This window comes from Carassius auratus, chromosome 16 (genome assembly GCF_003368295.1).
Source record: "Carassius auratus strain Wakin chromosome 16, ASM336829v1, whole genome shotgun sequence".
Classification (NCBI taxonomy): domain Eukaryota; kingdom Metazoa; phylum Chordata; class Actinopteri; order Cypriniformes; family Cyprinidae; genus Carassius; species Carassius auratus.
In genome coordinates, this window is record NC_039258.1 from 23987579 (window position 1) to 24011134 (window position 23556).

The 23556-nt window shown below is 38.6% G+C and overlaps 1 protein-coding gene across 1 annotated transcript; it reads left to right on the forward strand.

The window, feature by feature from the left end:
- The first annotated feature begins 6013 nt into the window (after positions 1 to 6013).
- On the forward strand, positions 6014 to 23391 carry LOC113116586 (sodium-dependent dopamine transporter). The gene is made up of 15 exons (XM_026284826.1): positions 6014 to 6200; positions 7293 to 7637; positions 8287 to 8418; positions 11293 to 11506; positions 14437 to 14575; positions 14913 to 15047; positions 15974 to 16077; positions 16189 to 16313; positions 18036 to 18148; positions 20105 to 20233; positions 20320 to 20419; positions 22076 to 22176; positions 22277 to 22444; positions 22680 to 22751; positions 23008 to 23391. The coding sequence occupies exons 2-15, from the start codon at positions 7349 to 7351 to the stop codon at positions 23029 to 23031; spliced, it is 1845 nt and encodes a 614-aa protein (XP_026140611.1). The 5' UTR covers positions 6014 to 6200; positions 7293 to 7348; the 3' UTR covers positions 23032 to 23391.
- Positions 23392 to 23556: the final 165 nt, after the last annotated feature.

Below are 23556 nucleotides of genomic sequence, written 5' to 3' on the forward strand. Positions count from 1 at the left end.
AGAGTGAGAAAAAGGGCTGGCAAAATCACTCTGGACCCCTCACATCCAGCACACTCCCTCTTTGAACTGTTGCCATCTGGTCGACGCTACAGAGCACTGAGCACCAGAACGACCAGACACAGGAACATTTTCTTCCCTCAGGCAATCCATCTTACAAACAGCTGATAATAACTGCGAACACACTACACTTTATATTTATATACACACACACTTTATTTATCTAACACACATACTTAGTATACACTTACATTTTGCACATAATATACATGTACATACATAACTGCATTTTGTAATATACCTGCCTACAATTATCAATTTGTATATTGTCATTCACTATCTACTTATTTGTATTTTTTTTACTTTTATTATGTGTTTTATGTTCTGTCACTGTCATTCTGTTGTACTGCGGAGCTTCTGTCACGAAAAAAAATTCCTCATATGTGTAAACATACCTGGCAATAAAGCTCATTCTGATTCTGATTCTGATTCTGATACTCTAATAGTCTCTGCAAGCTTAGTGGGTAGAGACTCGTGTGTATGCGGGATGTGGAAGATTAAAATTATTTTTGGGACTCCAACAAAATAGAAATATCTAAACATAAAATATCCAAAAACATATAAATGTTTATTTATCTATTGCACAAAAGCAACAAGAACAACTATTATAACATAAAAAAATGATTAACAGGCACAAGAATAGGCATTTTTGATTTAAAACACATGTTTGCAGCATGAGCAGTGTAGCCAATTACAGACATATCTGTTGGTTTCTGCAACGCAATGACCAATCAAAAGTGTTTAAGAATCTACTCACTGCTCAAGATGATTTGTGAGCATGCAATATTCAGCATTGCATGAGAACTTTTATTAACATGCAGGTTTTAAACATTATGAAAGATTTATTGTACATATATTCATTGTGTTATAACAGAGCTTTATAAGATCGCAATGAACTGAGATGTCAGCTTTTTATACAGTATTTATGTGGGAGTGGGCGGGCGTGGGACATAACCTTGAGGGAGTGGAACTGAAAAATCTGTCCTCTGTAGGTCTCTACTACAAATACTCAGGAAGCGATTTACAAATGATGAAAAGTTGTGATTGTGACATAAGAGGATATTTGTGGACATATTATTATTATTATTATTATTATTATTATTATTATTATTATTATTATTATTATTATTATTATTATTATTTGCAAATCTCTTTTTTTTCCCTGTAAATTAAATTAATGTTTGAGAAACTCAAGACTTAAGATTTATTTGTGGATCTCATTGTATTTATTTGTCAATATAATATGTTTTATTTTTGTTAATATATATTTGTATATCATATATCATATATTTGTAGATCATAATCTATTTGTTTAGAATTGTGCAACAATTCTACACCCATACATAACCAATGTTGGCCATATGATACTTTCAGTTTTTCTAAATTTTGTCAGTTAATAATGTCTAATTCCCTTTCAGAAAATGGCCTCCCACTTTGCATAAGCATGCTTATGGGAAAAATCCTGTTAGTCTGAATGTTGAATCATGATTTGTTCATGTAGCTACATGAACAAATACAATTTCAGCCTGCCAGTACAGACAATTCATTTTCTCCTTCAGTTCAAAGATCATCTCCTCGCTGGTCACTGAAGAAGAAGAATGAAGACACCTGCTTACTCACCATAGAAGACCCCTGGCAGCAGAAAGACGTTCCTCTTCAGCGCATTTCCCCTCCACCCATCCAGCAAACACAAAGAGCAATTTCCTTGCGCCATTAGTGTGGCTTCAGATGGGCACAGTGAGTTTGTCGCCCACACTGAAGCTTTGCTTGCTGAGACAGACTGCTCTCACTGCAAGAGTATGATTTACATCTTCACCATGCTGTGGAGGAACTTAGGTTAGAAGGGTCGGCGTTCAGGTGTTTTGGAATGGGTGAGGTTTCTGAGGTCACAACTTCTTGCTATTGGGGTTTCTCAAGGGTCTGTACGTGAACCACTTCTCTTCTCCATCTACATGTCTCCTTTAGAATCTTTAACTCAGAAGCATGGCTTTTCCTATCATTGCTATGCTGATGACACTCAACTCTACTTCTCATTCCAAACAGACGATCTGACAATAGCTGCTTGCATTGCAACTCAACCTTGCTAAGACAGAAATGCTCATGATCTCAGCAAACCCAGCACTTCATCCCAACGTCTCTATTCATTTAGGTTTATCAACGATAACTCCTTCCACGACAGGCTGGAAACTTGGTGTTGTGATTTATGATCAGTAAACCTTCACAGACCATATTGCTACAAAAGCCCGGTCTTGCAGATTTGCCTTATACAACGTTAGGAAGATTAGCCCCTTCCTATCAGAGCAGACCTATCCTGCTCATTAACAATTCAGAGGCTAGCGGCATTATTCACATTGGGAGCTTTTCACCCCCTCAAAAGTTTTCCAGAGTATGCTCAGCCTCATGTCGCCTGCCTCTTCAGTGATTTCTCTGGGTCTGCTTCACATTTGGCACCTCCAATTCTGGCTCAGTGACCATGTACCATCCCACACTTGGCTTCTGGGATGCCTTCACTTCAAGGTGAACCACCACTGCATCAGAGCGGTGGCTCCTTGGAAGACCCCTTGCCTGTATCAGATCAGGAGAATAGAGACTACACTCTCAGGTGGTTCAGAAAATATGGTCTGTCTATGGAAGTACAGAGGTGGACCTGTTTGCCTCAGAATACTCTCACTGCCCAACTTATTTATCAAAGGAACCATTGTCTGCATGCCTTCCCTCCATTTGCCCTGCTCCCTCAAATCTTCTCTCCCAATCTAGAGGATTGATTTGGCAGCTCTGGCTCGATCTGTGGAGCCTTCATGTTTGGTCCCTCAATGGGAGTCTTGACAGCTCCACATGATAATAACTAACACCATTTTAGAGGCTAAAGCTCCATCTATGAGACACTTCTATGCCTTCACATGGTCTGTGATCTCTGACTGGTGTGCAGTCCAAATTGAGGAACCGTCCTCATGTGACGTTTCACCCATTCTAATCTTTCTGCGAGTGCAGCTGGATCAGGGACACACCTCTTCCTTTCTCAAAGTATATGTGGCAGCTATAGCAGCAAATCACTCTATTGTGGGTAACCAGTCAGTCAGCAATAATGACATTGTTGTTAAGTTCCCAAGGGGAGCTTGGAGATTGAATCTGCCTCATCCTCATACTGTACTGATTCTGGAGTTATCCACGGTCCTCGAAGCCCTTCCCTTTGAGCCGCTCTAGTCGGCAGACAGCCTCTGTCATTTAAGACTACCCTCTTATTATTGGCTTAAGCATTAATCAATCGACTGGGTGATCTGCAAGCACTTTTACTCAGTGCTTCTTGACTTGAGTGGGCTTAAAGACTGTAAAGTCATCCTTAGACCAAGACATGGCTAATTGCCCAAGGTAATCTTTACTTCTTTCAGAGCACAAGTTATCATCCTGCTGGATCTTCCTAAATCAGAGGATGAGCAGGGTCCTTATGCACTGTGCCTGGTTAGGGATCTTAAAGTTAATGTAGAGTGATCTAGACACTTTAGGCAATCAGAGCAGCACTCCAGAGGAGCCTGAATCAGAGATATCTGTGTGGCAGCTGGCGGTTCTTGATTGTCTACCTTCCCTAGCTTTTATAACTTGGATGTCCTTGCCCTTCAGGCATGGTTCTTGTCCACCTGATCACCCTGATACCCCATATGACTTTAAAAGGGTTTTGTTATGTGGACCCAGAGTGTTCCGGGGCTGGGCTTGCTTTTTTTTTTTTTTTTTCTCTGCAATTATTTATAGCACAGTGTCATTGGACTCATTCTCCATAAGCGTGTGTATGCAAAGTGAGAGACCATTTTTGAAAGGGAACACTCCAATTACTAACATAACCTTGGTTAACTGAGATAACAGGAACGAGTGTTGCATAGACCTCCGTACTATACAACTGCACATGAGTCGATGGCTGTTGCTATCAGTTGAATGATTATGTTGAAACTGCATTCATGTCATGTCTGCTGTCTGATCACCCTGTTCTTCGGTGTGTGTTTTTGTTTATGTCTTCATTTCATGCGCACATGGTGTTTTGTTTTGTTTTTGATCATTCGTCTTGCACCTATCTGTGGCGTTCCTTTTTGTTTGACTCCACTCACCTGCATTCAATGTCTGTTCATCTCTTCCTCTATTTATTCCCATCAGTCGCGCCAATCGATGCCAGATCGTTGTTCGACTACAGCCCATGTGTAGCCATTCTGTCTAGTCCTGCTCTGTCGTGCTATTGTCTGCTGCTACTGGTTTTGTTTTGTTTTTTCTATTTTTTCCCCTCCCTCATTTCCTAGACCGGACACCTGCATTCCTCAGAAGTGTTTTTGGTTTGCTCTGTGACGGGCTCTCTCGTGTCCTCCTCCCTCCTCCACTTTCTATGCGGCCGCGCCATCGGGCGCCCCCTGCCGGGTGTTTACGAAAGGACATTCAAGTTTCTTATTTTTCTGTTGGACATTTTTCCATTATTTCCCGGCCTGTTTTTGTTAGTTGGAGGGAGTTTTTCTTTTGGACTTTCTGAATAAATTCTCACACTATACCTGCATCTGTGTCCAGTTGTGTTCCTGACAATTCACTGCTGACTTATATATAAGCAGTTGGCTCCACCTGTTTTGGCGGGCTGAAATGCCATATATTTGTACAGCTACACAAACATGAGCAAATTAGGCTTCTGCATTCAGAGTTACAGGATTTTCCCCATATACATGGGCAACACTCATTCCTATTATCTCAGGGAACCGAGGTTACATTAGTAACCTGCCAGGATACTGTCTCACAGAAACTGATGTATGTTCTGTAAACGGTGATGAATTCTGGTCTTCTTTACTGTCTGTTCAAGTGTTTTGGTTTGGTAGAGTCAGATTACGTTTTTATTCTCATCATCAACAGAGGTCTTGTTGTTTGGCTGTGGATCTGTGATATGTGTGAAAGGGTAGGATGATAACCTCTGTTTGATCTGGTATTTGCTGCGCTGGAGCCAAACTGCTGTCTCACTTCAACAGATGCAGTCTTCAGATGATTAATGCTCAGCCTCAGGCCAAGATTAACACACTGAAATATCATCACATCGCCACAATCACGCCACATGCTTCCCTAAAACCACACACATTTAATTTATTCATTGGGCAGTGCTGTGGGCCACTGAGATCTCCTCAGTGTCTCAGTAGTTTCTCCATGAGTGTTAATGGAGAGCAAAATGATCACCTGCTCCTTAGACGTTTCTCTTCTGTTATCTCACATGATATTTAATAAAACAATCTCGGTGTTAACATTTCTCATCAAGTTTATCTTGCTGCTTTCCAATTATGTGGAAAAAAGTGAAAAAAAAGTGAAAAAATAAATAAATAAATACAATAAAAATAAAAATAATTTTCACTCAGAAATTCCTAGTAATCTTCACAAACAATTATAGAGAAACAGCAGGTAGCACACTGAAATATGAGATTTGGAAGCAGAAAGACTGAGATGGTATTGTCTTGTAAAATATACTCTAATGATCTAGTTTTTTATTTATTTATTTTTTATTAGTATTATTAGTATTATTATTATTTTACAGCTCTAGATCCAAAATTAGAACATTATAAGGTGTCTTTAGCAAAGACCAACCACTGATAAATCAAAATGAGATGTTTGTTTTTGTTTTCTTGTTTTAAGCATAAATCTAACTGTTTTGTTTCACTGTTAAAATGTTGAGTTTATGTTTAAAACAAGAAAACAAAACCAAACATATCTCAATTTAATTAATCAGTGGTTGGTCTTTTCTAAAGACACCTTTATCAACAGGCTGTTTAACAGGGTGTTTTAAAAAGAGGAAGAAATGAAATTCAGGATAATCTCTGAAAACCAGCCTCATTGTCTCCTGGTGTTGCTTCTTCTCTGGATTTGATGAGATTTAATGAAATGAAGGAACAGATGAGGAGGTGTCAGAGAGCAGGAGGAGGAGGAGACATGGGAAGGTGCTTGTCCTTCATATTCCATCTGCTGTGGTCAGGGGAAGAGTGTCTGCTTCTACCTGTGTGGGAGAAAGACCGTCCACGCTCCTCATTCACGTCTGCATTTGCAAAGAATGGCCATAATTATTGCACATGCTGACGAGGATCATCAACACATGGAGAAGTAAGAGGCCGTTTGGAGAAGTGCTTTACCCTACATTGAAGGTAAAATTGTATTATGCTTTTACACTGTTTTTATGACATGATTGCTTCTTGGACAGATAGTTCAGATCTCAGAAACCCAACAGGTGCTGCTTTTCTGAGAGTCGGGTTTTGTGCTCTTGTTTGGGCTGCTGTTGAGTTGGTCATAGAAACTAGATTCTTTACTAACTAAATTATTCTTGTGGTTTTATTTTTTTATTTTTTTAATTATTCATTTCAGTATTTGCAGCTTAATTGTGGTAAGACTAATTTAATATTTTGTTGAATTTATTCTATACACTGGGGGGAAAAAGTGAGGAAAAATATATTTTCTCCTAGAATATGCAAGTAACTATCACAGATAATAAAAAAAAAAAAAATGAAAGAAAAAAAAAATGAAAAATTTAATGAAATGTGAAATTTGTGAAGTAGAAAGACTCAAATAGTGTGTTATCTGTACTACAATAATCTTTATTTTATTTGGAACTTAAAAATGTTTTACTCTGTATATCAGTTAAATCAACCACACTCTGGTCTTTATTTAGCAATTAAACATCAACATATATATATATTTTTAAACTGATATAATTGGAGTATGTTTTCCAAGAAAATACCATTTCACTCTTTTTACTTCCAAAATTCATGTTCATTTGTGAAATTTGCCAAAATTTTTTTAATGAAAGCAGTTTCCTCACTATTTTTTTTTCAGTTGTATGAACATTATTTTTAAACAGTAAAACTTGAAGGAGATATATTTTACAATGACTTTCAATATTAGAAGAATTGATTTGGTGATTAGTAAAATGTTTTCATTTGAGTAAAACAGTTTATTTAAATATCTGTGGCTTTTGCTTGAAAGATTTGGCTATTCCGAGACATTTATAACATGTTTATTACAACATAATAACATGTTTACTACACCATAATGACTATTTCAGAGTGATTTCTTCTTGAATGGTTCTATATGTGCTGTATTTGCTTCTGTGGAATAGCTCGGTCTAGTTCAGACACTTAGTGAGCTCCGTCAGGTCTGGTTCTCTGATCAACATGGCTGATTTGCTCCTCCCTCCGTCTCTCTCCTCCTTGCGTCCATCTCTGCACTCTTCATCCCGTCAGAGAGGCTTCTGCATCTGAGCCGCTCTCTCTTGTTCTCCACGGCCCTCTGGCGACCCATGCTAAGAGGCAAACTCCCGGTCACACACATGTCCTCGGCCATCGCACCCGTCAAACCCTCCGGCACCGCCGGCCCCAAGGAGGTGGAGCTGATCCTGGTGAAGGAGCAGAATGGGGTGCAGTTCACCTCCTCTGCCCTGGTCAGTCCCAGTGGTCAGACACACCCATCCGGAGAGGAGCGCGAGACCTGGGGCAAGAAGATTGACTTCCTCCTGTCCGTCATCGGCTTCGCTGTGGACCTCGCCAATGTCTGGAGGTTCCCTTACCTGTGCTACAAAAACGGTGGAGGTGAGAGACAGACAAGTCTGAGATGTGCTACACAAAGCCATTTGGATGAGATTGATTAAACTTTTGCAAGAATATAGATTTTCTGTGGAAATCTGCCATTTATGGATAAATTAGACCGTTTGAGAAATCAAGAGAGACATTGATTTAAAATGTAAAAGCTTAACGATATACAGCCTGTAAAACCTTGACGAACCAATAATGTGAACTCTATGTACATCACCAGTTTGGACCAGGGTTATTATATTTCACTATAATAATAATAATAATACATTTTAAAAGCTTTAAAAAAAATCACAGATTTTTTTATTTAGTTCTAATTTTTATTTAGTTTAAATTGATATACTAAAATAACTTAAATTAAATGTACAACAACTATATATATATATATACATAATTATATTATATTGCAAAAAAAAACAAAAAACATTTTAGTTGTTAATTTGATCATTTTTAAGAGTTGTAACAGTTAGGGAAGAACAGTGCTCCTCTGTTTAGAGTGAATCTACACAAAGAAGAAGCTCAAACAAAAGCGAGTTTTCATTTTCAGATGATTTCAAGACTTCCACTGGTGTTATTTCAGAGATTTCATCATCATACTCTTTCTTTAACATGTACATCTGAGTAATGTATAATGGTGCGGTTGTGTCAGGTGCATTCCTGGTGCCGTACCTCTTCTTCATGGTGATCGCTGGGATGCCGCTCTTCTACATGGAGTTAGCTCTGGGTCAGTACAACCGTGAAGGAGCAGCAGGAGTCTGGAAGATCTGCCCCCTCTTCAAAGGTATGTGACCTTCAGAAAGTTTCCCTTAGAGAGAGCTTTACTATGATTCTCTGGCCTGTGTAAGTCTTATGGTGACAGTGCTGTTATGATCAGATGTTCAGTGGCTCTCGAGGCAAAAGGTGTTTGTGTTCCCGAAACAAACTCATCATGGCAAGCGGCGGACAGGTGCTGTTTATCTTCAGCTCAAATCATCTGCAGTCAAATGGAAGACAGAAAAATTGGCTTTTAGTATGAAATTTGCCTGCCAGGCCTCAGTTGTTGGTGTCACTTCACCGGTGTTGCATTATGACACCAGCATACAGAAGATAACGAAGCACAGCGACCTTAAGTTCTTCACTGTTCCTCAGTAAACAAGACTTTATACTGGGATATGAGATGCTGTCTGTAAAGAACAGATTATTCTGCAGTTCCTCAGAAAACCAGCTATGTGTCTTAAAGATCACAGAAACCAATGTGCTGGTCTAAAGAGACTGCAATGACACAGACTTCATTATTCTCCAATTAATCATTTAGAGTACATTACCAGTTTGGACCAGGGTTATTATAGTTCACTATAAAACCAGTGAACAATTCTGACATCATTTATTCACCCTCACCTCAAATCATTCCAAAGCTGTATGAGTTTCTATCTTCTGTCAAAGACAAACATAGATATTTTGAAGAATGTTGGTAAGCAAACATTCTTTTATTTATTCTATACCATATTCTATATCATATTATATATGATATACCATATTATATATAGTATAGCATACTTAAAATACACAATTAAAAGGGCTTTCTGATGTGGTAGGTTTAAAGAAAACCAATGTGTTGGTCTGAAGAAGAGAATTGGGACTTTATCGTTCTCCAAATGATCACAGCTGCTTGTCACAGCTGTTTGGATATATTAGCTGTTCCGGTGTTGGTTTGTTAGAACTGTTGGTGCATGTTGGATTTTAAGTGGAAAATTTGGAAAATCTTCTGAAGGTGATATCAGTCCATCACTGTAAATGCCTTTCAGCTGATACTTTATATCTAAACCTGATGTAGAGCCGTGTTTGTGAACACTCTTCTGGGCTGACAAAGCCTCATCTGTTTCCTAAAGACGCCTGTTTTGCGAGTCTATAACGGCTGTCAAGCATCTCGCGGAGAGAGAGAGATGGAGACGGACATTTTAATCACAAGTTCAGCTCTCTGTAGGCCTGCCGCTCGAGGAGAGATTACTGTAATTAGCACTGATCAACATGTTTGCTTCCTCAGGATCGATGGCCTGCGAGGGCCGGGAATCACACATGTGCTGCTGATGTATGACGGGAGAATCCTGCTGTTTGCTGTTAGACAAAGAGCTCCGTTAGATGAGCCACGGGGGGTTATGAAAACTAACTCTGAACACTCAGACTAGCTCCCACTGTGGTTCACTGGTCTTTCTGTCATTTGGATTGATGTGCTGCAGGAACTTCTTCAGGAGTAAAGACTGCAGTAAGCAGTTATAAGAGATAATGCCAAATATATATATACATATATAAAAAATAAATAAATTATACCAGGAATGGAAATTTTGTCTAAATGAGTCTTTGATTCAGCAGCTAGTAGCTAATTTGAGATTATTTACAGTTACTATGTATTTATTATTATAGTTTATTGATACAGTTTTTATTGATATGGTTATTGATAATGTATATTTGTTAATATAATCAACATTATAATGTTTGTATAATTTATCATGAAAATTATTATGATTATTTACTTGTCTTTCTGTACAAAGAGTTTTTTGGGGAAGTCGTGGCCTAATGGTTAGAGGGTTGGACTCCCAATCGAAGGGTTGTGGGTTCTAGTCTCTGTCCGGCAGGAATTGTGGGTGGGGGGAGTGCATGAACAGTTCTCTCTCCACCTTCAATACCACGACTTAGGTGCCCTTGAGCAAGGCATCGAACCCCCAACTGCTCCCCGGGCGCCGCAGCATAAATGATGAACACTGCTCCGGGTGTGTGCTCACAGTGTGTGTGTGTGTGTTCACTGCTCTGTGTGTGTGCATTTCAGATGGGTTAAATGCAGAGCACAAATTCTGAGTATGGGTCACCATACTTGGCTGAATGTCACTTCACTTTTCACTCACTTTAAAAATTATGTCACTTCCTGAGTGCGCTATAAAGTAAAAGTTATGTTCTAGTTATGTTCGAGTAAAATTATGTTCTAAGGATCTTTTACAAAAGTTTTTTGCTGAAAAAAAGTTAATGAAACAATAATTATTAGAAAATTAGGTTAACTTTAGTTAAATTAAAGTAAATTAAATTAATAATGATATTTAGATACATTTTGATAAGATTAATGCTAATTTGATTAGTCTTTTAAAATGTAGGAAATATATAAATAAAGCATGCATGCATACATAAATTCATTAATGAATAAACTAATTAATAATTGATCACTGGAGTACTGTACAGAGAAAATACTATTTCAGTTTTTTTTAATTCTGCTACTTGCCTTTTTTTATTATTATTATTTGTGAAATTTACTAGCAATTTCTGAGAGAAAATTGTTAATTGTTAAAGTAAATTCTATACCATTTATTCCACAGTTTCCGTCATCTGAATCGTTTGTTATTTCTTTTATTAAATTTTCTGTTATGAAGTTAAATATAAATGTCATCATCTAATGTCCCTGCTGAAAATATAATCTTAAACCAGGTAAGTGCCGGTTTGCTGCTGTTTTAGCTGGTGGTCTACCATAGGCTGACTGACCAGCATGGTCTGTATGGTGAGACTGACCAAGGAAGACGTGTTTGTTAAAATAGTTAGTTAACCATCACACCATCATTCAGAACATAAGCTGGTGAGCAGCTGATGGTGTTTCCAGCAAGAGAATCTTCATGTTTCTGCTTGTTTTGCTCAGGTGTGGGCTTCACAGTGATCCTGATCTCGCTGTATGTGGGCTTCTACTATAACGTGATCATCGCCTGGGCTCTCTTCTACCTGTTCTCCTCCTTCTCCGCGGAGCTGCCCTGGATCCACTGCAACAACACCTGGAACAGTCCCAACTGCTCCGACCTCAACTCCACGCTGCTCAACGACACGTACAAGACCACGCCGGCGCTCGAGTACTTCGAGTACGTACACATGACCTTGAATTCAATTCAAGTTTATTTGTTTAGCACTTTTCACGATACATATTGTTGCAAAGCAGCTTTACAGAAAATGTACATTTCTATTTTAAAGTTTCTACATTAAATTTAGTAGTAGCTTATCAGTGGTGAGTATGTTGAGCTGATGTCCATATGACAGAAATGTACGGTAAAAGCCATGCAGTTACATCTAATCAAACAGATGGTGAACACTATTAACAGCAACGACTATATGTTGCAGTCAAACTTGTAGCAAAGTTTGGTAGTTTTGTTCTGTTGTCTGAGGGGTTGGCATCATCTCTTCACAGGTTTCTGGTCATCTCAGGTCTTTGTAAGGGTTGTATCCAGACTGAAACTTGTGTAATTCGTAGTTAAAGTCAATCCTGTGGCAGAGAAAGAGAAACAAATAGAGATAAAACTAGCATAGCTGCTATTCAAACTAAACGAAAAATATATGTTCAACCCAAGCAAAATAATGAATATGTGCATTTGTACACATGATCAGATATAACTGCAGTACAAGATTATGAGATATCTTAAAGGAATGCTTGGCGAAAGAGATGTGTTTTTTATCTAGATTTAAACAGAGAGAGTGTGTCTGAACCCCAAACATTATCAGGAAGACTATTCCAGAGTTTGGGAGCCACATGCTAACCTAGGTACTGCCAAAAGTCCTGAGTTTTTCGACCTTATGGTGCGGGATGTATTGCAGATTGATAGAAGATTAGTTAGGTATGCAGGAACTAGACCATTAAGGGCCTTAAATGTAAGTAGTAATATTTTGTAACTGATGCAGAATTTAATAGGTAGCCAGTGCAGAGACGGTAAAATTGGTAAGAAAGTTGGTCTTTTTTCTATTCAGTAATGAAAAGATAGATTGGTATTATGTGTATTGGAAAAGTAATGCTGATGTAATAAATATGGACTCTCTGTGTGTATTTTGCTCCAAGTTCTCACATTGACCTAGTTTTCCCTTGTGTGTGACATGCCCATATTTGGATATTTTCCTATTCCTGTTCCGATTGTGTTTGATTTATCTCAGGTGTGTCTCATTAATTCCCTCGTTTAGTTCAGTATTTAATGTTTGTCCTGCCCCTTGTTTCCTGTCCAGTGCTAAACATCTTCCTGTCCATTTACGATGCTACGTGTGTGTTTCTGCCTGCCCTGTCTTACTCTTCCAAGGATTAATAAAGACTGTTATTCATATATTTTCCATCATCTCCACATTCCTTTGTTCCTCACAGTATTAAACCCTGACAGAACACTGGAACTACTTACAGTATTACTGCATGTTCTCTACGTTTTGTCCAGTGTTTTTTGTTTCCATTGTTCCACATGGATTCCCATCGCCCACCCTGAATACCGTCTTCTCTTGCTGGAGCAGGGGGAGTGATCATTCAAGGGTAATAGCAAACTGTTCCTGGTCCTCATGAGTCTCACCAGCTACCTGGGCAACGTACTCTGTCTCTCCACAATGCCAGTTTGAACACCGTGTGCAGAGCTCCATCATCTGATGACAGTCCTCAAGTGAATTTCACCACCTTTATGGAATGGACACTGGTGAAAAATGGATCTCCATTCCCCTTCTGTTCCCAGGAGAATCTTGCCAGTTAATTTTGGGTCTGGGACTGTACAAGCCCTGAAAACCTGATGGCTCACAAATGCCCACCTACCCGCCCGCTCCGGCCTCCTCCACCGCTGTTGTCTGGCTGCCTCTCTGCTTGCTCTCAGCCCACAATCAGTACAGTGCGAGCTCCGTGGATCAATGGTTCATCGTCACCATTGCTGGAGAATTCCTGGCCTCTCTGCCTCCAGCTTCTGAGTCCTGGACTCCACCTCGGCCCGTCAACCCAGTGGCTCCACCATGGCACTTAGCTCCATTCTGTCCACCGTGGCTCGTCTGTCCACTGGTTCTGCCGGGCTCCGGCGTCCCTCTGGATTTTTGATTTGTCATCGACCATCCGTCGCCTTGGGACTCCACTCATCTGGTTTCACCCTTGTCCCTTCATCCCTATGGTTCTGTCAGGCTCCTCCATCCCTTCGGCTCCATCTGGGTCCTCTGTCAGTCCAGCTCCACCGGTGCTCTCTGGATCCCCGCCTCCACCTCAAGCCTGAGCCATCTGCTCCACCTTAGACCTACTGATCCTGCCCAATGCCCTGGATCATTGGTTCTCCATCTCTGCCTTCCTCCTCCATGGCTCCTCCCTCTGTCGGCTCCACTGTGGGTTGCCGTCATAGCTGTGGCCTGGTTCTGGCTTGGCTCCTCCTGCTTCAAGTTCCCCCTGTTATCTCCATGGCTTCTCCCTCCATCTGATCTGCACTGGTTCCCCCTGTTTCCTCCTTGGCTCCTCCCTCCATTGTCATCTCCATGGACTCTGTCTGTTGGCCCCCTCCCGGGAGTCTGTCGTCTTCCTGAGCCTCCTCCCAAGTTCACAAGATTCCTTTAACAGGTTTTTTTTTTTTTTTTTTTTTTTTTACAAATCTTTGCAAAAATGCCTTTCCTAATAGCGTGCTAGTCCCAATTTGCATTACTGAACAATCGGGGGGTGGCCCGATTTTTCTGTTTTTCTATTGTGTTTTCTCAATATGATTATTTAACTGCTTCCGATTGATATTTACGACTACCATAGCTTAAACTTGTGTATGGTCTCCCATGGTTTTTAAATCGGTTAAGATTTGAAATTTGTCTAGTGTGCAGCCAGCTTAATTACCCCTTGGCAACTGTAAGTTGTCAGGACCACTCTTTCTGAAAAAGATTACTGTAGAGATCCTGAACTGTATATTTGGTGGCAGGTTATCCACAAGCAAAACCCGTTCAGGGTTTGAACCACCACCAAACTATCAAACAAGTTTAGGCAACTAGCCCATGAACCCGTAAATGTAGAGTATGATCATGGGTTGATGTTGATCTGCAGGCGAGGCGTGCTGCATCTTCATGAGAGCTCCGGCATCGATGACCTGGGTCTGCCGCGCTGGCAGCTCACCTCCTGTCTGGCCGTGGTCATCGTGGTGCTCTACTTCAGCCTGTGGAAGGGAGTCAAGACCTCAGGGAAGGTTTGAGATCTTACATAAACCTCCGGTGGTTTGATGGTCTTCTACTTTCTCCAGACTGGTGCTTAGGGCGGAAGCGCACAAACCAGACTGGCCAGGCCAGAAGACCAGCAAACATCTATCAATCAATGTTTCTGATAGACTAGATGTGCTTTCAAATTTTCACAACACCATCTTCTCCAACCTACTTTACAGCTGTCATGCAGTTCTGTTCTTGGAATATAAATATTGTTTGGTAGTTTAAGCATCGTATAAATGTGAAGTATTTATGTTGTATGGTGACATTCATGATGTGTGTGTGTGTGTGTGTGTGTGTGTGTATGTGTGTGTGTGTGTGCAGGTGGTGTGGATCACAGCCACTATGCCCTATGTCGTCCTCACTGTCCTGCTGCTGCGTGGCGTCACACTGCCTGGAGCCATCGATGGCATTAAAGCCTACCTGAGCGTGGACTTCCTGCGCCTGTGTGATGCTCAGGTACACACACACACACTGGTTTTTATGGTTTACGGAGACATTCCACAGGCATAATGGTTTTAACTGTACAAACATGTTTTCTATAACCCTACACCCTACTGTATCATTTTTTGTCAAACAAATGCAGTCATCTTTCAAAAACATAAAAACATAAAATCCTGATCCCAAAGTTCTAAACAGTAGTGTATCTCATTTTATATAGACTTTATATAGAAAGATAATAATAGTAATCGTGTTGAAGCCTGTGCAATCTTTTTGGAATAAAACAATATTTAATATCCAACAACTGATATTTGGATCATTTTAGCTTTGAAATGTCCCACAGCTTTTGGGAGGTTTTATCAGAGCAATACACTTCTGGACTCTCTCTCTCTCTCTCTCTCTCTCTCTCTCTCTCTCTCTCTCTCTCTCTCTCTCTTCTCTTCTCTTTCACACACACACACACACACACACACACACACACACACTCCTATCTACTGAGATGTGTAATGCTCTCCTTTAAACGCACATACAGTATAATTGTATTAAAGAGCAGCAGAAGGTTTATCGCTCTTTGAGAGCCTGTGACATTTGTATTATAATTTTGGTCGGTCAAGTCTCACAGATTTAGACTTGTGTGTGTGTGTGTGTGTGTGTGTGTATTTATGAATCAATCTCATGTCCTTGTAGCGCAGCGGCAGGTGAAGTTACTATCAGGCTTAAGTAAGTTTTTCCACGATCTGCGATTCTTTCCCGGAGCACCACTTGGCAAAGAGACCTCAAAGCGGCAATTTCAGAATTAGATTAGACACATGTGTGCAGCAGCAATTTGCAAAATTACCCTGTATTCACAAGTGTCTTTCATCTTTCTGCTGAATGAGTTTCCTGCAATTATCTCTAATGATAGCTGTTGTGCGGCCCCTTTGTGCGGGCCGTTTGTGTCGCAGGTCTGGATCGAGGCCGCCACGCAGATCTGCTTTTCTCTGGGAGTGGGGTTTGGTGTGCTAATCGCCTTCTCCAGCTACAACAAATTCAGCAACAACTGCTACAGGTGAGCAGAGAGTTGTGCAGTGCAGAGCAGAGAGAACGCAAACACAGTTTCACAAACGTCACAGCTGAATTCACATGATGCTTGTTTGAAGTGAGTGATGTTGTGTTACAGAGACGCCATCATCACCAGCTCCATCAACTCTCTGACCAGCTTCTTCTCTGGCTTCGTCATATTCTCCTTCTTGGGTTACATGTCGCACAAACACAACGTGGCTCTAGATAAAGTCGCCACAGATGGTGAGTAAGTTTCTGTTGTGTGCCTGTCATTTGACTGAAGACGTGCAGCTCACAATAACATTTATAGACCATTTATTAATATTCATATTATTATGTACTAACACATTTGAACTTTCAATTAACATTAACTAATGCATTATAAACAAACATGAATTAACAATGATCAGTAATATTATAGTTTATGATAACATATTAACAAATGTTACTATTTTGTAAAGTGTTGCCATAATATGTTGCCATAATATGAACATGAACTACAGTACTTTGGGAAAATGAAGTGTTGTTGTTGCACAATAATTAACAACCCCTGTACAAGTGTTATACAGCATTTAAATAATTTACATTCAAATATATATATATACTATTAGAATTATTTAATTTTATTCATATCAATTTAAAATACATTCTAAACTATATAAGTAAAACTACATTCTAATAATATGAATTGGCTTTAGAGCTTAAATGTGCTTGATGTGGTCTGTAAATGTGAAGTCCTGATTGCTGTTCACCGTGACAGACTCTCATAAACAGCAGCGTCTGGAGACAAAAGAGCAAAAGTGAAGAGCAAAATCAATAATGCGTGAGAGGCAGAATGTCAGTTGAACAGAAACATGTCGATTTGTCTGATTCTAAGCAACGTTTCTGTTTCTGTTGGACTGATTTGTATTTTCCGTCAAAAATGCATGACTAATTTATGTTTTCTTATGATCTTTAAAACCGTTTGATCTGCTGAGTTGTGCCCAAATGCTTGGAATTAATTTTATAGATAAATATCCATTCGAAAGAAAGAAGTCTCTTCTATTCAGTTGATTAAACATACAGTAGGCCTAAAAATTGCAATGTTAAGAAATATTTTTTAAATTATATTTAAAATGTTTTCTGTGTGAATCTCTGTTAGAGTGTAATGTATTCCTGTGATGTGCAGCTGTATTTTCAGCATCATTACTCCAGTCTTCAGAATAATATGATGATTTACTGCTCAAGAAACATTTCTGATTATTCAGTGTTGAACACAGTTGTGCTGCACAATATTTTTTCTGGAAACTGTAATATACGAATAGAAAGTTCAGAAGAACAGCATTTATTTGAAACAGAAATCACATTATAAATGTCTTCACTCACTAATGATCAAATTTAATGCATCCTTGATAAATAAAAGTATATATTTCTTAACACACACACAACTTTCTAATCCTAATGGTTTGAAATATAGCATAAATTATCTGCATATGTACATATTTGCAAAAAAAATAATAATCGTAATAATAATAAAAATAATAATAATATATATCCGTATATATATTTATATATATATATATATATATATATATATATATATATATATATATATATATATATATATATATATATATATATATATATATATATATAATGTATAAGATAATTCAGATAATGAAGGAAAATGTTTATTTCACCACCTGATGGAGTTTGTAATTCCACTTGTTTTATCGCATCACTTAACTATTAAACTAACATGTGGAAAATAGTAGCAATAAAGTAATAATAGATGTATAGTCAGGTGTTGTGTAAAGGAAAATGTAATATGTATGTTTTTGGTGATGGCTTATAAAAATATAAAGTGTGCTGTTATAAATTGAATTGATATGATTGTGATACTCTAATCAATTCTAGATTAATACAGCATCCTTTTACTGCAGTGTATGTGGAGGTGTTGAGTCTTTGTTGTTTGCGTCTCACCAGGTCCCGGTCTGGTGTTCATTATTTATCCAGAAGCCATTGCTACACTGCCGGGTTCATCAGTGTGGGCTGTGATCTTCTTCATCATGCTGCTGACTCTGGGAATCGACAGCGCTGTGAGTCTCAGCATCTTCTCTGATCTGATCTCCAACACAAAAGTTTGTCAGTACAGTATTAACACTCAAAATACTATACATTCAAAAACCTTTAGACTACTTTCACGTTCTGGGTCAATCTGGACCTGAAGAATTGATACATAAAACAGTCATAACTTCATATTTTCCAACTAAAACCATATCATATCTGATCGGCAACTTCTCAATAATGATAAAATATAAAAAATAAAATATGAAATTATTGAATTTTATAAGCTCATACAAAGAATTTGGTTCCAAAACACGATATTTTGTTGTTGTTGTTGTTGTTTTTTTGTTGTTTTTTATGTTTTCGCCAAAATCAGTGTGGTTACTGGTCTGTTTTAAAAAGTACATTTTACATTTTAGCGCAAAATGTGATATTCACAGAGTTATTAGGTCATGTTTTCTCCCTTTTTTCCCCAAACGCGACAAGCATCAGTCCTGCTTTTTTTTTTCAACCAATCAAAGTGTACCATTCCATGCACCATGAATACACTCCGCATCTTAGTTTTACTCATCTACTTTATACTTTGTGATCAACATACATGGGCTGCACGATAAAAAGAATTAAGCCTTTATAGAAGTAACAGAGCTTAGTCTTGGTAAAGAAAACACATTATTATGCAAATTAATCAAAATGGATGCATTCCATTTTTATTAATCACTTTGGAATACATATAATTTAATTAAATTCTTTGAATTTATAACACAAGATTGGTCAAAAACCAACATAGACTGAAAAACAAATGTATAAATGAATATATATATATATATATATATATATATATATATATATATATATAAATAAAATAATAAATAAAAATAGAAAAGCAGCACCTGTGGTTGTCAGAATAGCAACATTTTAAGTTTTATGGATTTGACTTACATCTAAATACGGTAATTTCATTAACTGATGTTATATTAATATTCAAACCTACTGAAGTAGTGAAATCTGTTGTGTATCTCTGTAATACACTGATAACCACCAACAGCAGACGCTGATGAGAGTCACATGACGAACCAAAGCCTATTACAAGGTGCACACAAACACTAATCACCATCATGCTAACCCACATGAAACTGAAATAATACATTCATCTAACAACATTAGATATACAACCCTAATATACATGACTCAGTTATTTCTATAAGAAAATAAAAAAAAAGTAAAATATAACCCAGGGAATTCTGGGAAGGGCAATTTATGGTTATGCACGGTAAATTATACTTTATTTTTCACTTCCAAAAACTGTATACTGCTGTAAAATTACATGCAATGTCCAATACAATTTTTCACCGTATATAGTAGGGGAGCTTAGCATTAATCAATTAACAGGTTTTTTATATAGCGTTGTACAGTCTTTTACCTTTAAAATTATGGTCATTTTTTACATATTTATTTCTAACAAAACAACATCAACACAACATTGATATTACTCTAAAAAGATTTCAAGCAAAATAAAGTAATTTTACGTGCTTTTTAATTTGCTTTTACTTGCAGATGAAAAACTGCGATCAGTTTTTCATGCTGCAGTGGTTTGTCAATAGGTGAAGTATTCATGTTTATCAACAAAATTCAGCCCAAAAGTGTGTGAAACATGGGCAAATGTTTTTATTTTTATTTATTTATTTTATTTGATGATGCCTAATGGTACTCCATACATACGGGGTCCAACATTACTTGAACACAAAATATTGTTAATTCATTCATACAGTCATTCAAATTCTCATATTTTCTAAAAATATTTTAAGTTATTCTGTTCAAAGGGTTGTTCCATTGCTAATCTTTTTTTTTTAATATTTATTTTCTATGTCTGTATCTATTCCGGGTCAAAATGGACCCGTGTGGGTCAGGGTCAGTGCTGTAAATGAAGACCGCAGGCTCAGTCCTGATGAACGCCAGTGCTGTAACTGCATCTGAACGCTGTTTTTCAGATGGGAGGGATGGAGTCTGTGATCACGGGACTTATCGACGAATTCAAGTTCCTGCACAAACATCGAGAGCTCTTCACACTCTTCATCGTGGTCTCCACGTTCCTCATCTCTCTCAGCTGTGTCACAAACGTACGTGAGAATGAGTTTTCTGTCTGATTATGAGGAGCGTCTGGCGTGGAGTCTTGATCTGGTCTCGTCCCTCGGTCTCTCTGCAGGGGGGCATCTACGTCTTCACGCTGTTGGACCACTTTGCTGCCGGGACATCGATTCTGTTTGGAGTGCTGATTGAGGCCATCGGCATCGCCTGGTTCTACGGTGAGACGTGTGCTGCTCCTGCATGTGTGGTGAAGCTGATGTGGTATTAGGGGCTGATGGTCTATCAGACGGCTGTGCTCCGGGGCCGCTGGCGCTCATTAGGACCCCAGAGCTCAGATATCAGCCGAGGAACGCTCTTCATACAAACACCTATCAGACATTCAATTCTAACTGCAGATTGACAGTTTGATCTAGTTTTGATCTAACATAAAATGTTTCTTATTTTCATTGTTTAATTTGATGTGTTGAAATAACTAAATCTGAAAATAAAAATAATAGTAATAATAATAGTAATAATAATTATAAAACAAAACTATATAACTAAAAAGACTAGTAAAAACAACAAAACATATTTACATATTTATTTAAAAAAAATGATCTGAAAAGTTTTAAAACAAAACAGATGAAAAAAGTGCTCAGTTTTTCATGCAATGGTTCATCATCAGGTGTTAATCCAGCCCAAAAGTGTGTGAGACAAGGGGTAAAGGCAAAATATATTTGACAAAAGTTTGTGCTGTCAAACTGCCTGCATCCAAAATAAAAGTATGTGTTTAAATAACATATGTGTGTATACTGTGTATATGTATGATGTTTATTCTCCTCAAATGTCTCCATGTAATCCAAACACTGACTTTCTCCTGGAAAAGCCATTTCTTTGCCTTCGGTGATCTGGCATGCGGTCGCAGGGATGTGATCTTTGCAAACAGACCCGAGGCAGCGAGCGGTTCCTGAAGACCTGATCTTCAGCGTGACTCAGTCAGCTCAGGACCATCAGAGCGTTTGACCTGTGCGGGTCACAGGCTGCCAGACACACGGGCCCCGGGCCCCGCTGGCCTTTCTGGAGGCTGCTTTACCTGCACCTTTGTCCCTGAGCTCTGCTCTCGCTGTCTCCTGCGATCAGACGTCAAGTCTCGATCAAACCCTGCAGCCACAGACTCACGGAGATCTGCTCTACAGGGCGTTTGCTTCCAAGGATCCTGTCATTTTCATCAAAACTCAAAGTGATAGTGTTTCCTGTGGAGCGTGGCTTAATGCTGTCACTTTGTCAGTATTGCCATATTCACATGTTAAAATATGCTGTTTGTTCAAGAGCGTTTAAGGGGAAGGGACTGTGATCTTTATTATGTTTATTAGTGGCTTCTACAAATCTACATGCCAGCTGTGATATACCATGATAAATATTTGTACTGGCCACTATAGTTCAAAAATTATATATATATATATATATATATATATATATATATATATATATATATATATATATATATATATATATATATATATATATATATATATATCCTATTTATCAAGGATGCATTGAATTTATAAAAAAGTGACAATTCTAATGTTCCAAAAAGATTTATATTTCAACCAGGTTTCTATTCATCTATGAAAAATAAAATATTCCACAAAAAAATAAAAAAAAAAAAATAAATTGTGATGCACAACTGTGTTCAGCGTTGATAATAATCAGAAATGATTATTGAGCAGCAAATCTGATTTGATACGTAGAAGATGTCTTCAAACTATTTATAATTCAGACCAGCCGCAATAACATCTTTGATTTTTGTGATATCGATTGACCAACAACATCAGTAGATATCATTCAGAGTTTGGATTGAATGGCATGAACACTGTAATGTTGTTGGTGTTCAGGTGTGGATCGCTTCAGTGATGATATCGAGGAGATGATCGGACAGAGACCTGGACTCTACTGGAGACTGTGCTGGAAGTTTGTCAGTCCGTGTTTCCTCCTGGTGCGTTCACCGTCTCTCTGTCCAGCACAACACAAGTACAGTATCATCAAACCTCTTCAGACACCACTAACCGTGCCTGTTTCCTCTCCCCTGCACTCAGTTCATGGTAGTTGTGAGTTTTGCGACGTTCAATCCTCCCAAGTACGGCTCGTATTATTTCCCCACGTGGGCGACGATGCTGGGCTGGTGTCTGTCCATCTCCTCCATGATCATGGTGCCGCTCTACGCCCTCTACAAGTTCTGCTCTCTGCCCGGAAGCTTCTGTGACGTGAGGATTTCATATTCATCAATACACAAAACACTTCATCAAGCTGAATCAAGACACATTAACTTCTATAGGGCTTTATACAAACACTGTTGTGAAGCAGCTTCGCAGTAATAAAGTGGAATAAGGAATACTTAATTAATTATGATACAAATTCAGTAAATTTTAATCAGACTCAGATCAATCGATGGTTGTTTCTGTGACTCTGTGTGACTGTGCTGCTGGATTATTTCGGTAGAAACTGGCGTACGCCATCACTCCTGAGACTGAACATCACCTGGTGGAGCGTGGAGAGGTGCGGCAGTTCACGGTAAGATCATGGCTGCTTTCATGTGTTCGGATGAACAAGGAAGATTACATAAATTTCATGGGTGAACTTTCAATTATGCTAAACGTGACATTTTACTGCACCGTTATCCCAGTCCATCTCCGGCGCAGATATGGTGTGATCGTTCTGGACTCACTAGTGTTGAATCTTCAGTGATTTCTGATCTGATTTCTGCTGGTTGTATATTTTGAGCTTGTGTTGTGAAGAGCGCTGAATGAATATGACTTGTTTCTCACAGCTTCAACACTGGCTGGTGGTTTGAGGTGGTGATGAAGATGATGATGATGATGGCACACGAGGACTTGCTTCACGAGGGAAACGCTGACAGAAGCGTATTACTAGTTGTTTCTTTCTTGCATAATCAGACATGTGGCTGTTTCGTGACTTGGATCACAGTGTGTCAGTATCAGTTTTACTCTCTCCCTATATGATGACTGTTATGATGCCTGATGTTGTCCCCACTGACTGTTTATTATATAGCTTTTGTTTGTGGTCAGGGTTCAACTGAGCCTTATTGAAAAATGTGTTTGACGTGTCAAAAAATGTACAAAATACATCTTTAGCAACACTGACGTTTAGAGACGTGTAAATAGTGCTATTGCAAAAAAAAAAAAAAAAAAAAGTAAATAAATTAACTCTATACTCTCTGTGTCTGAGAAGTGCAAATGCATTTACGACTGAACAAGTTCAGTTGACCACAACAAAACTCTTTCATTTTCATGCTTGCTTTCAGTGTGGATCATCTGCTGCATTAGAGCAGAAGACATTAGGTCAGTGGAAGGTCAAA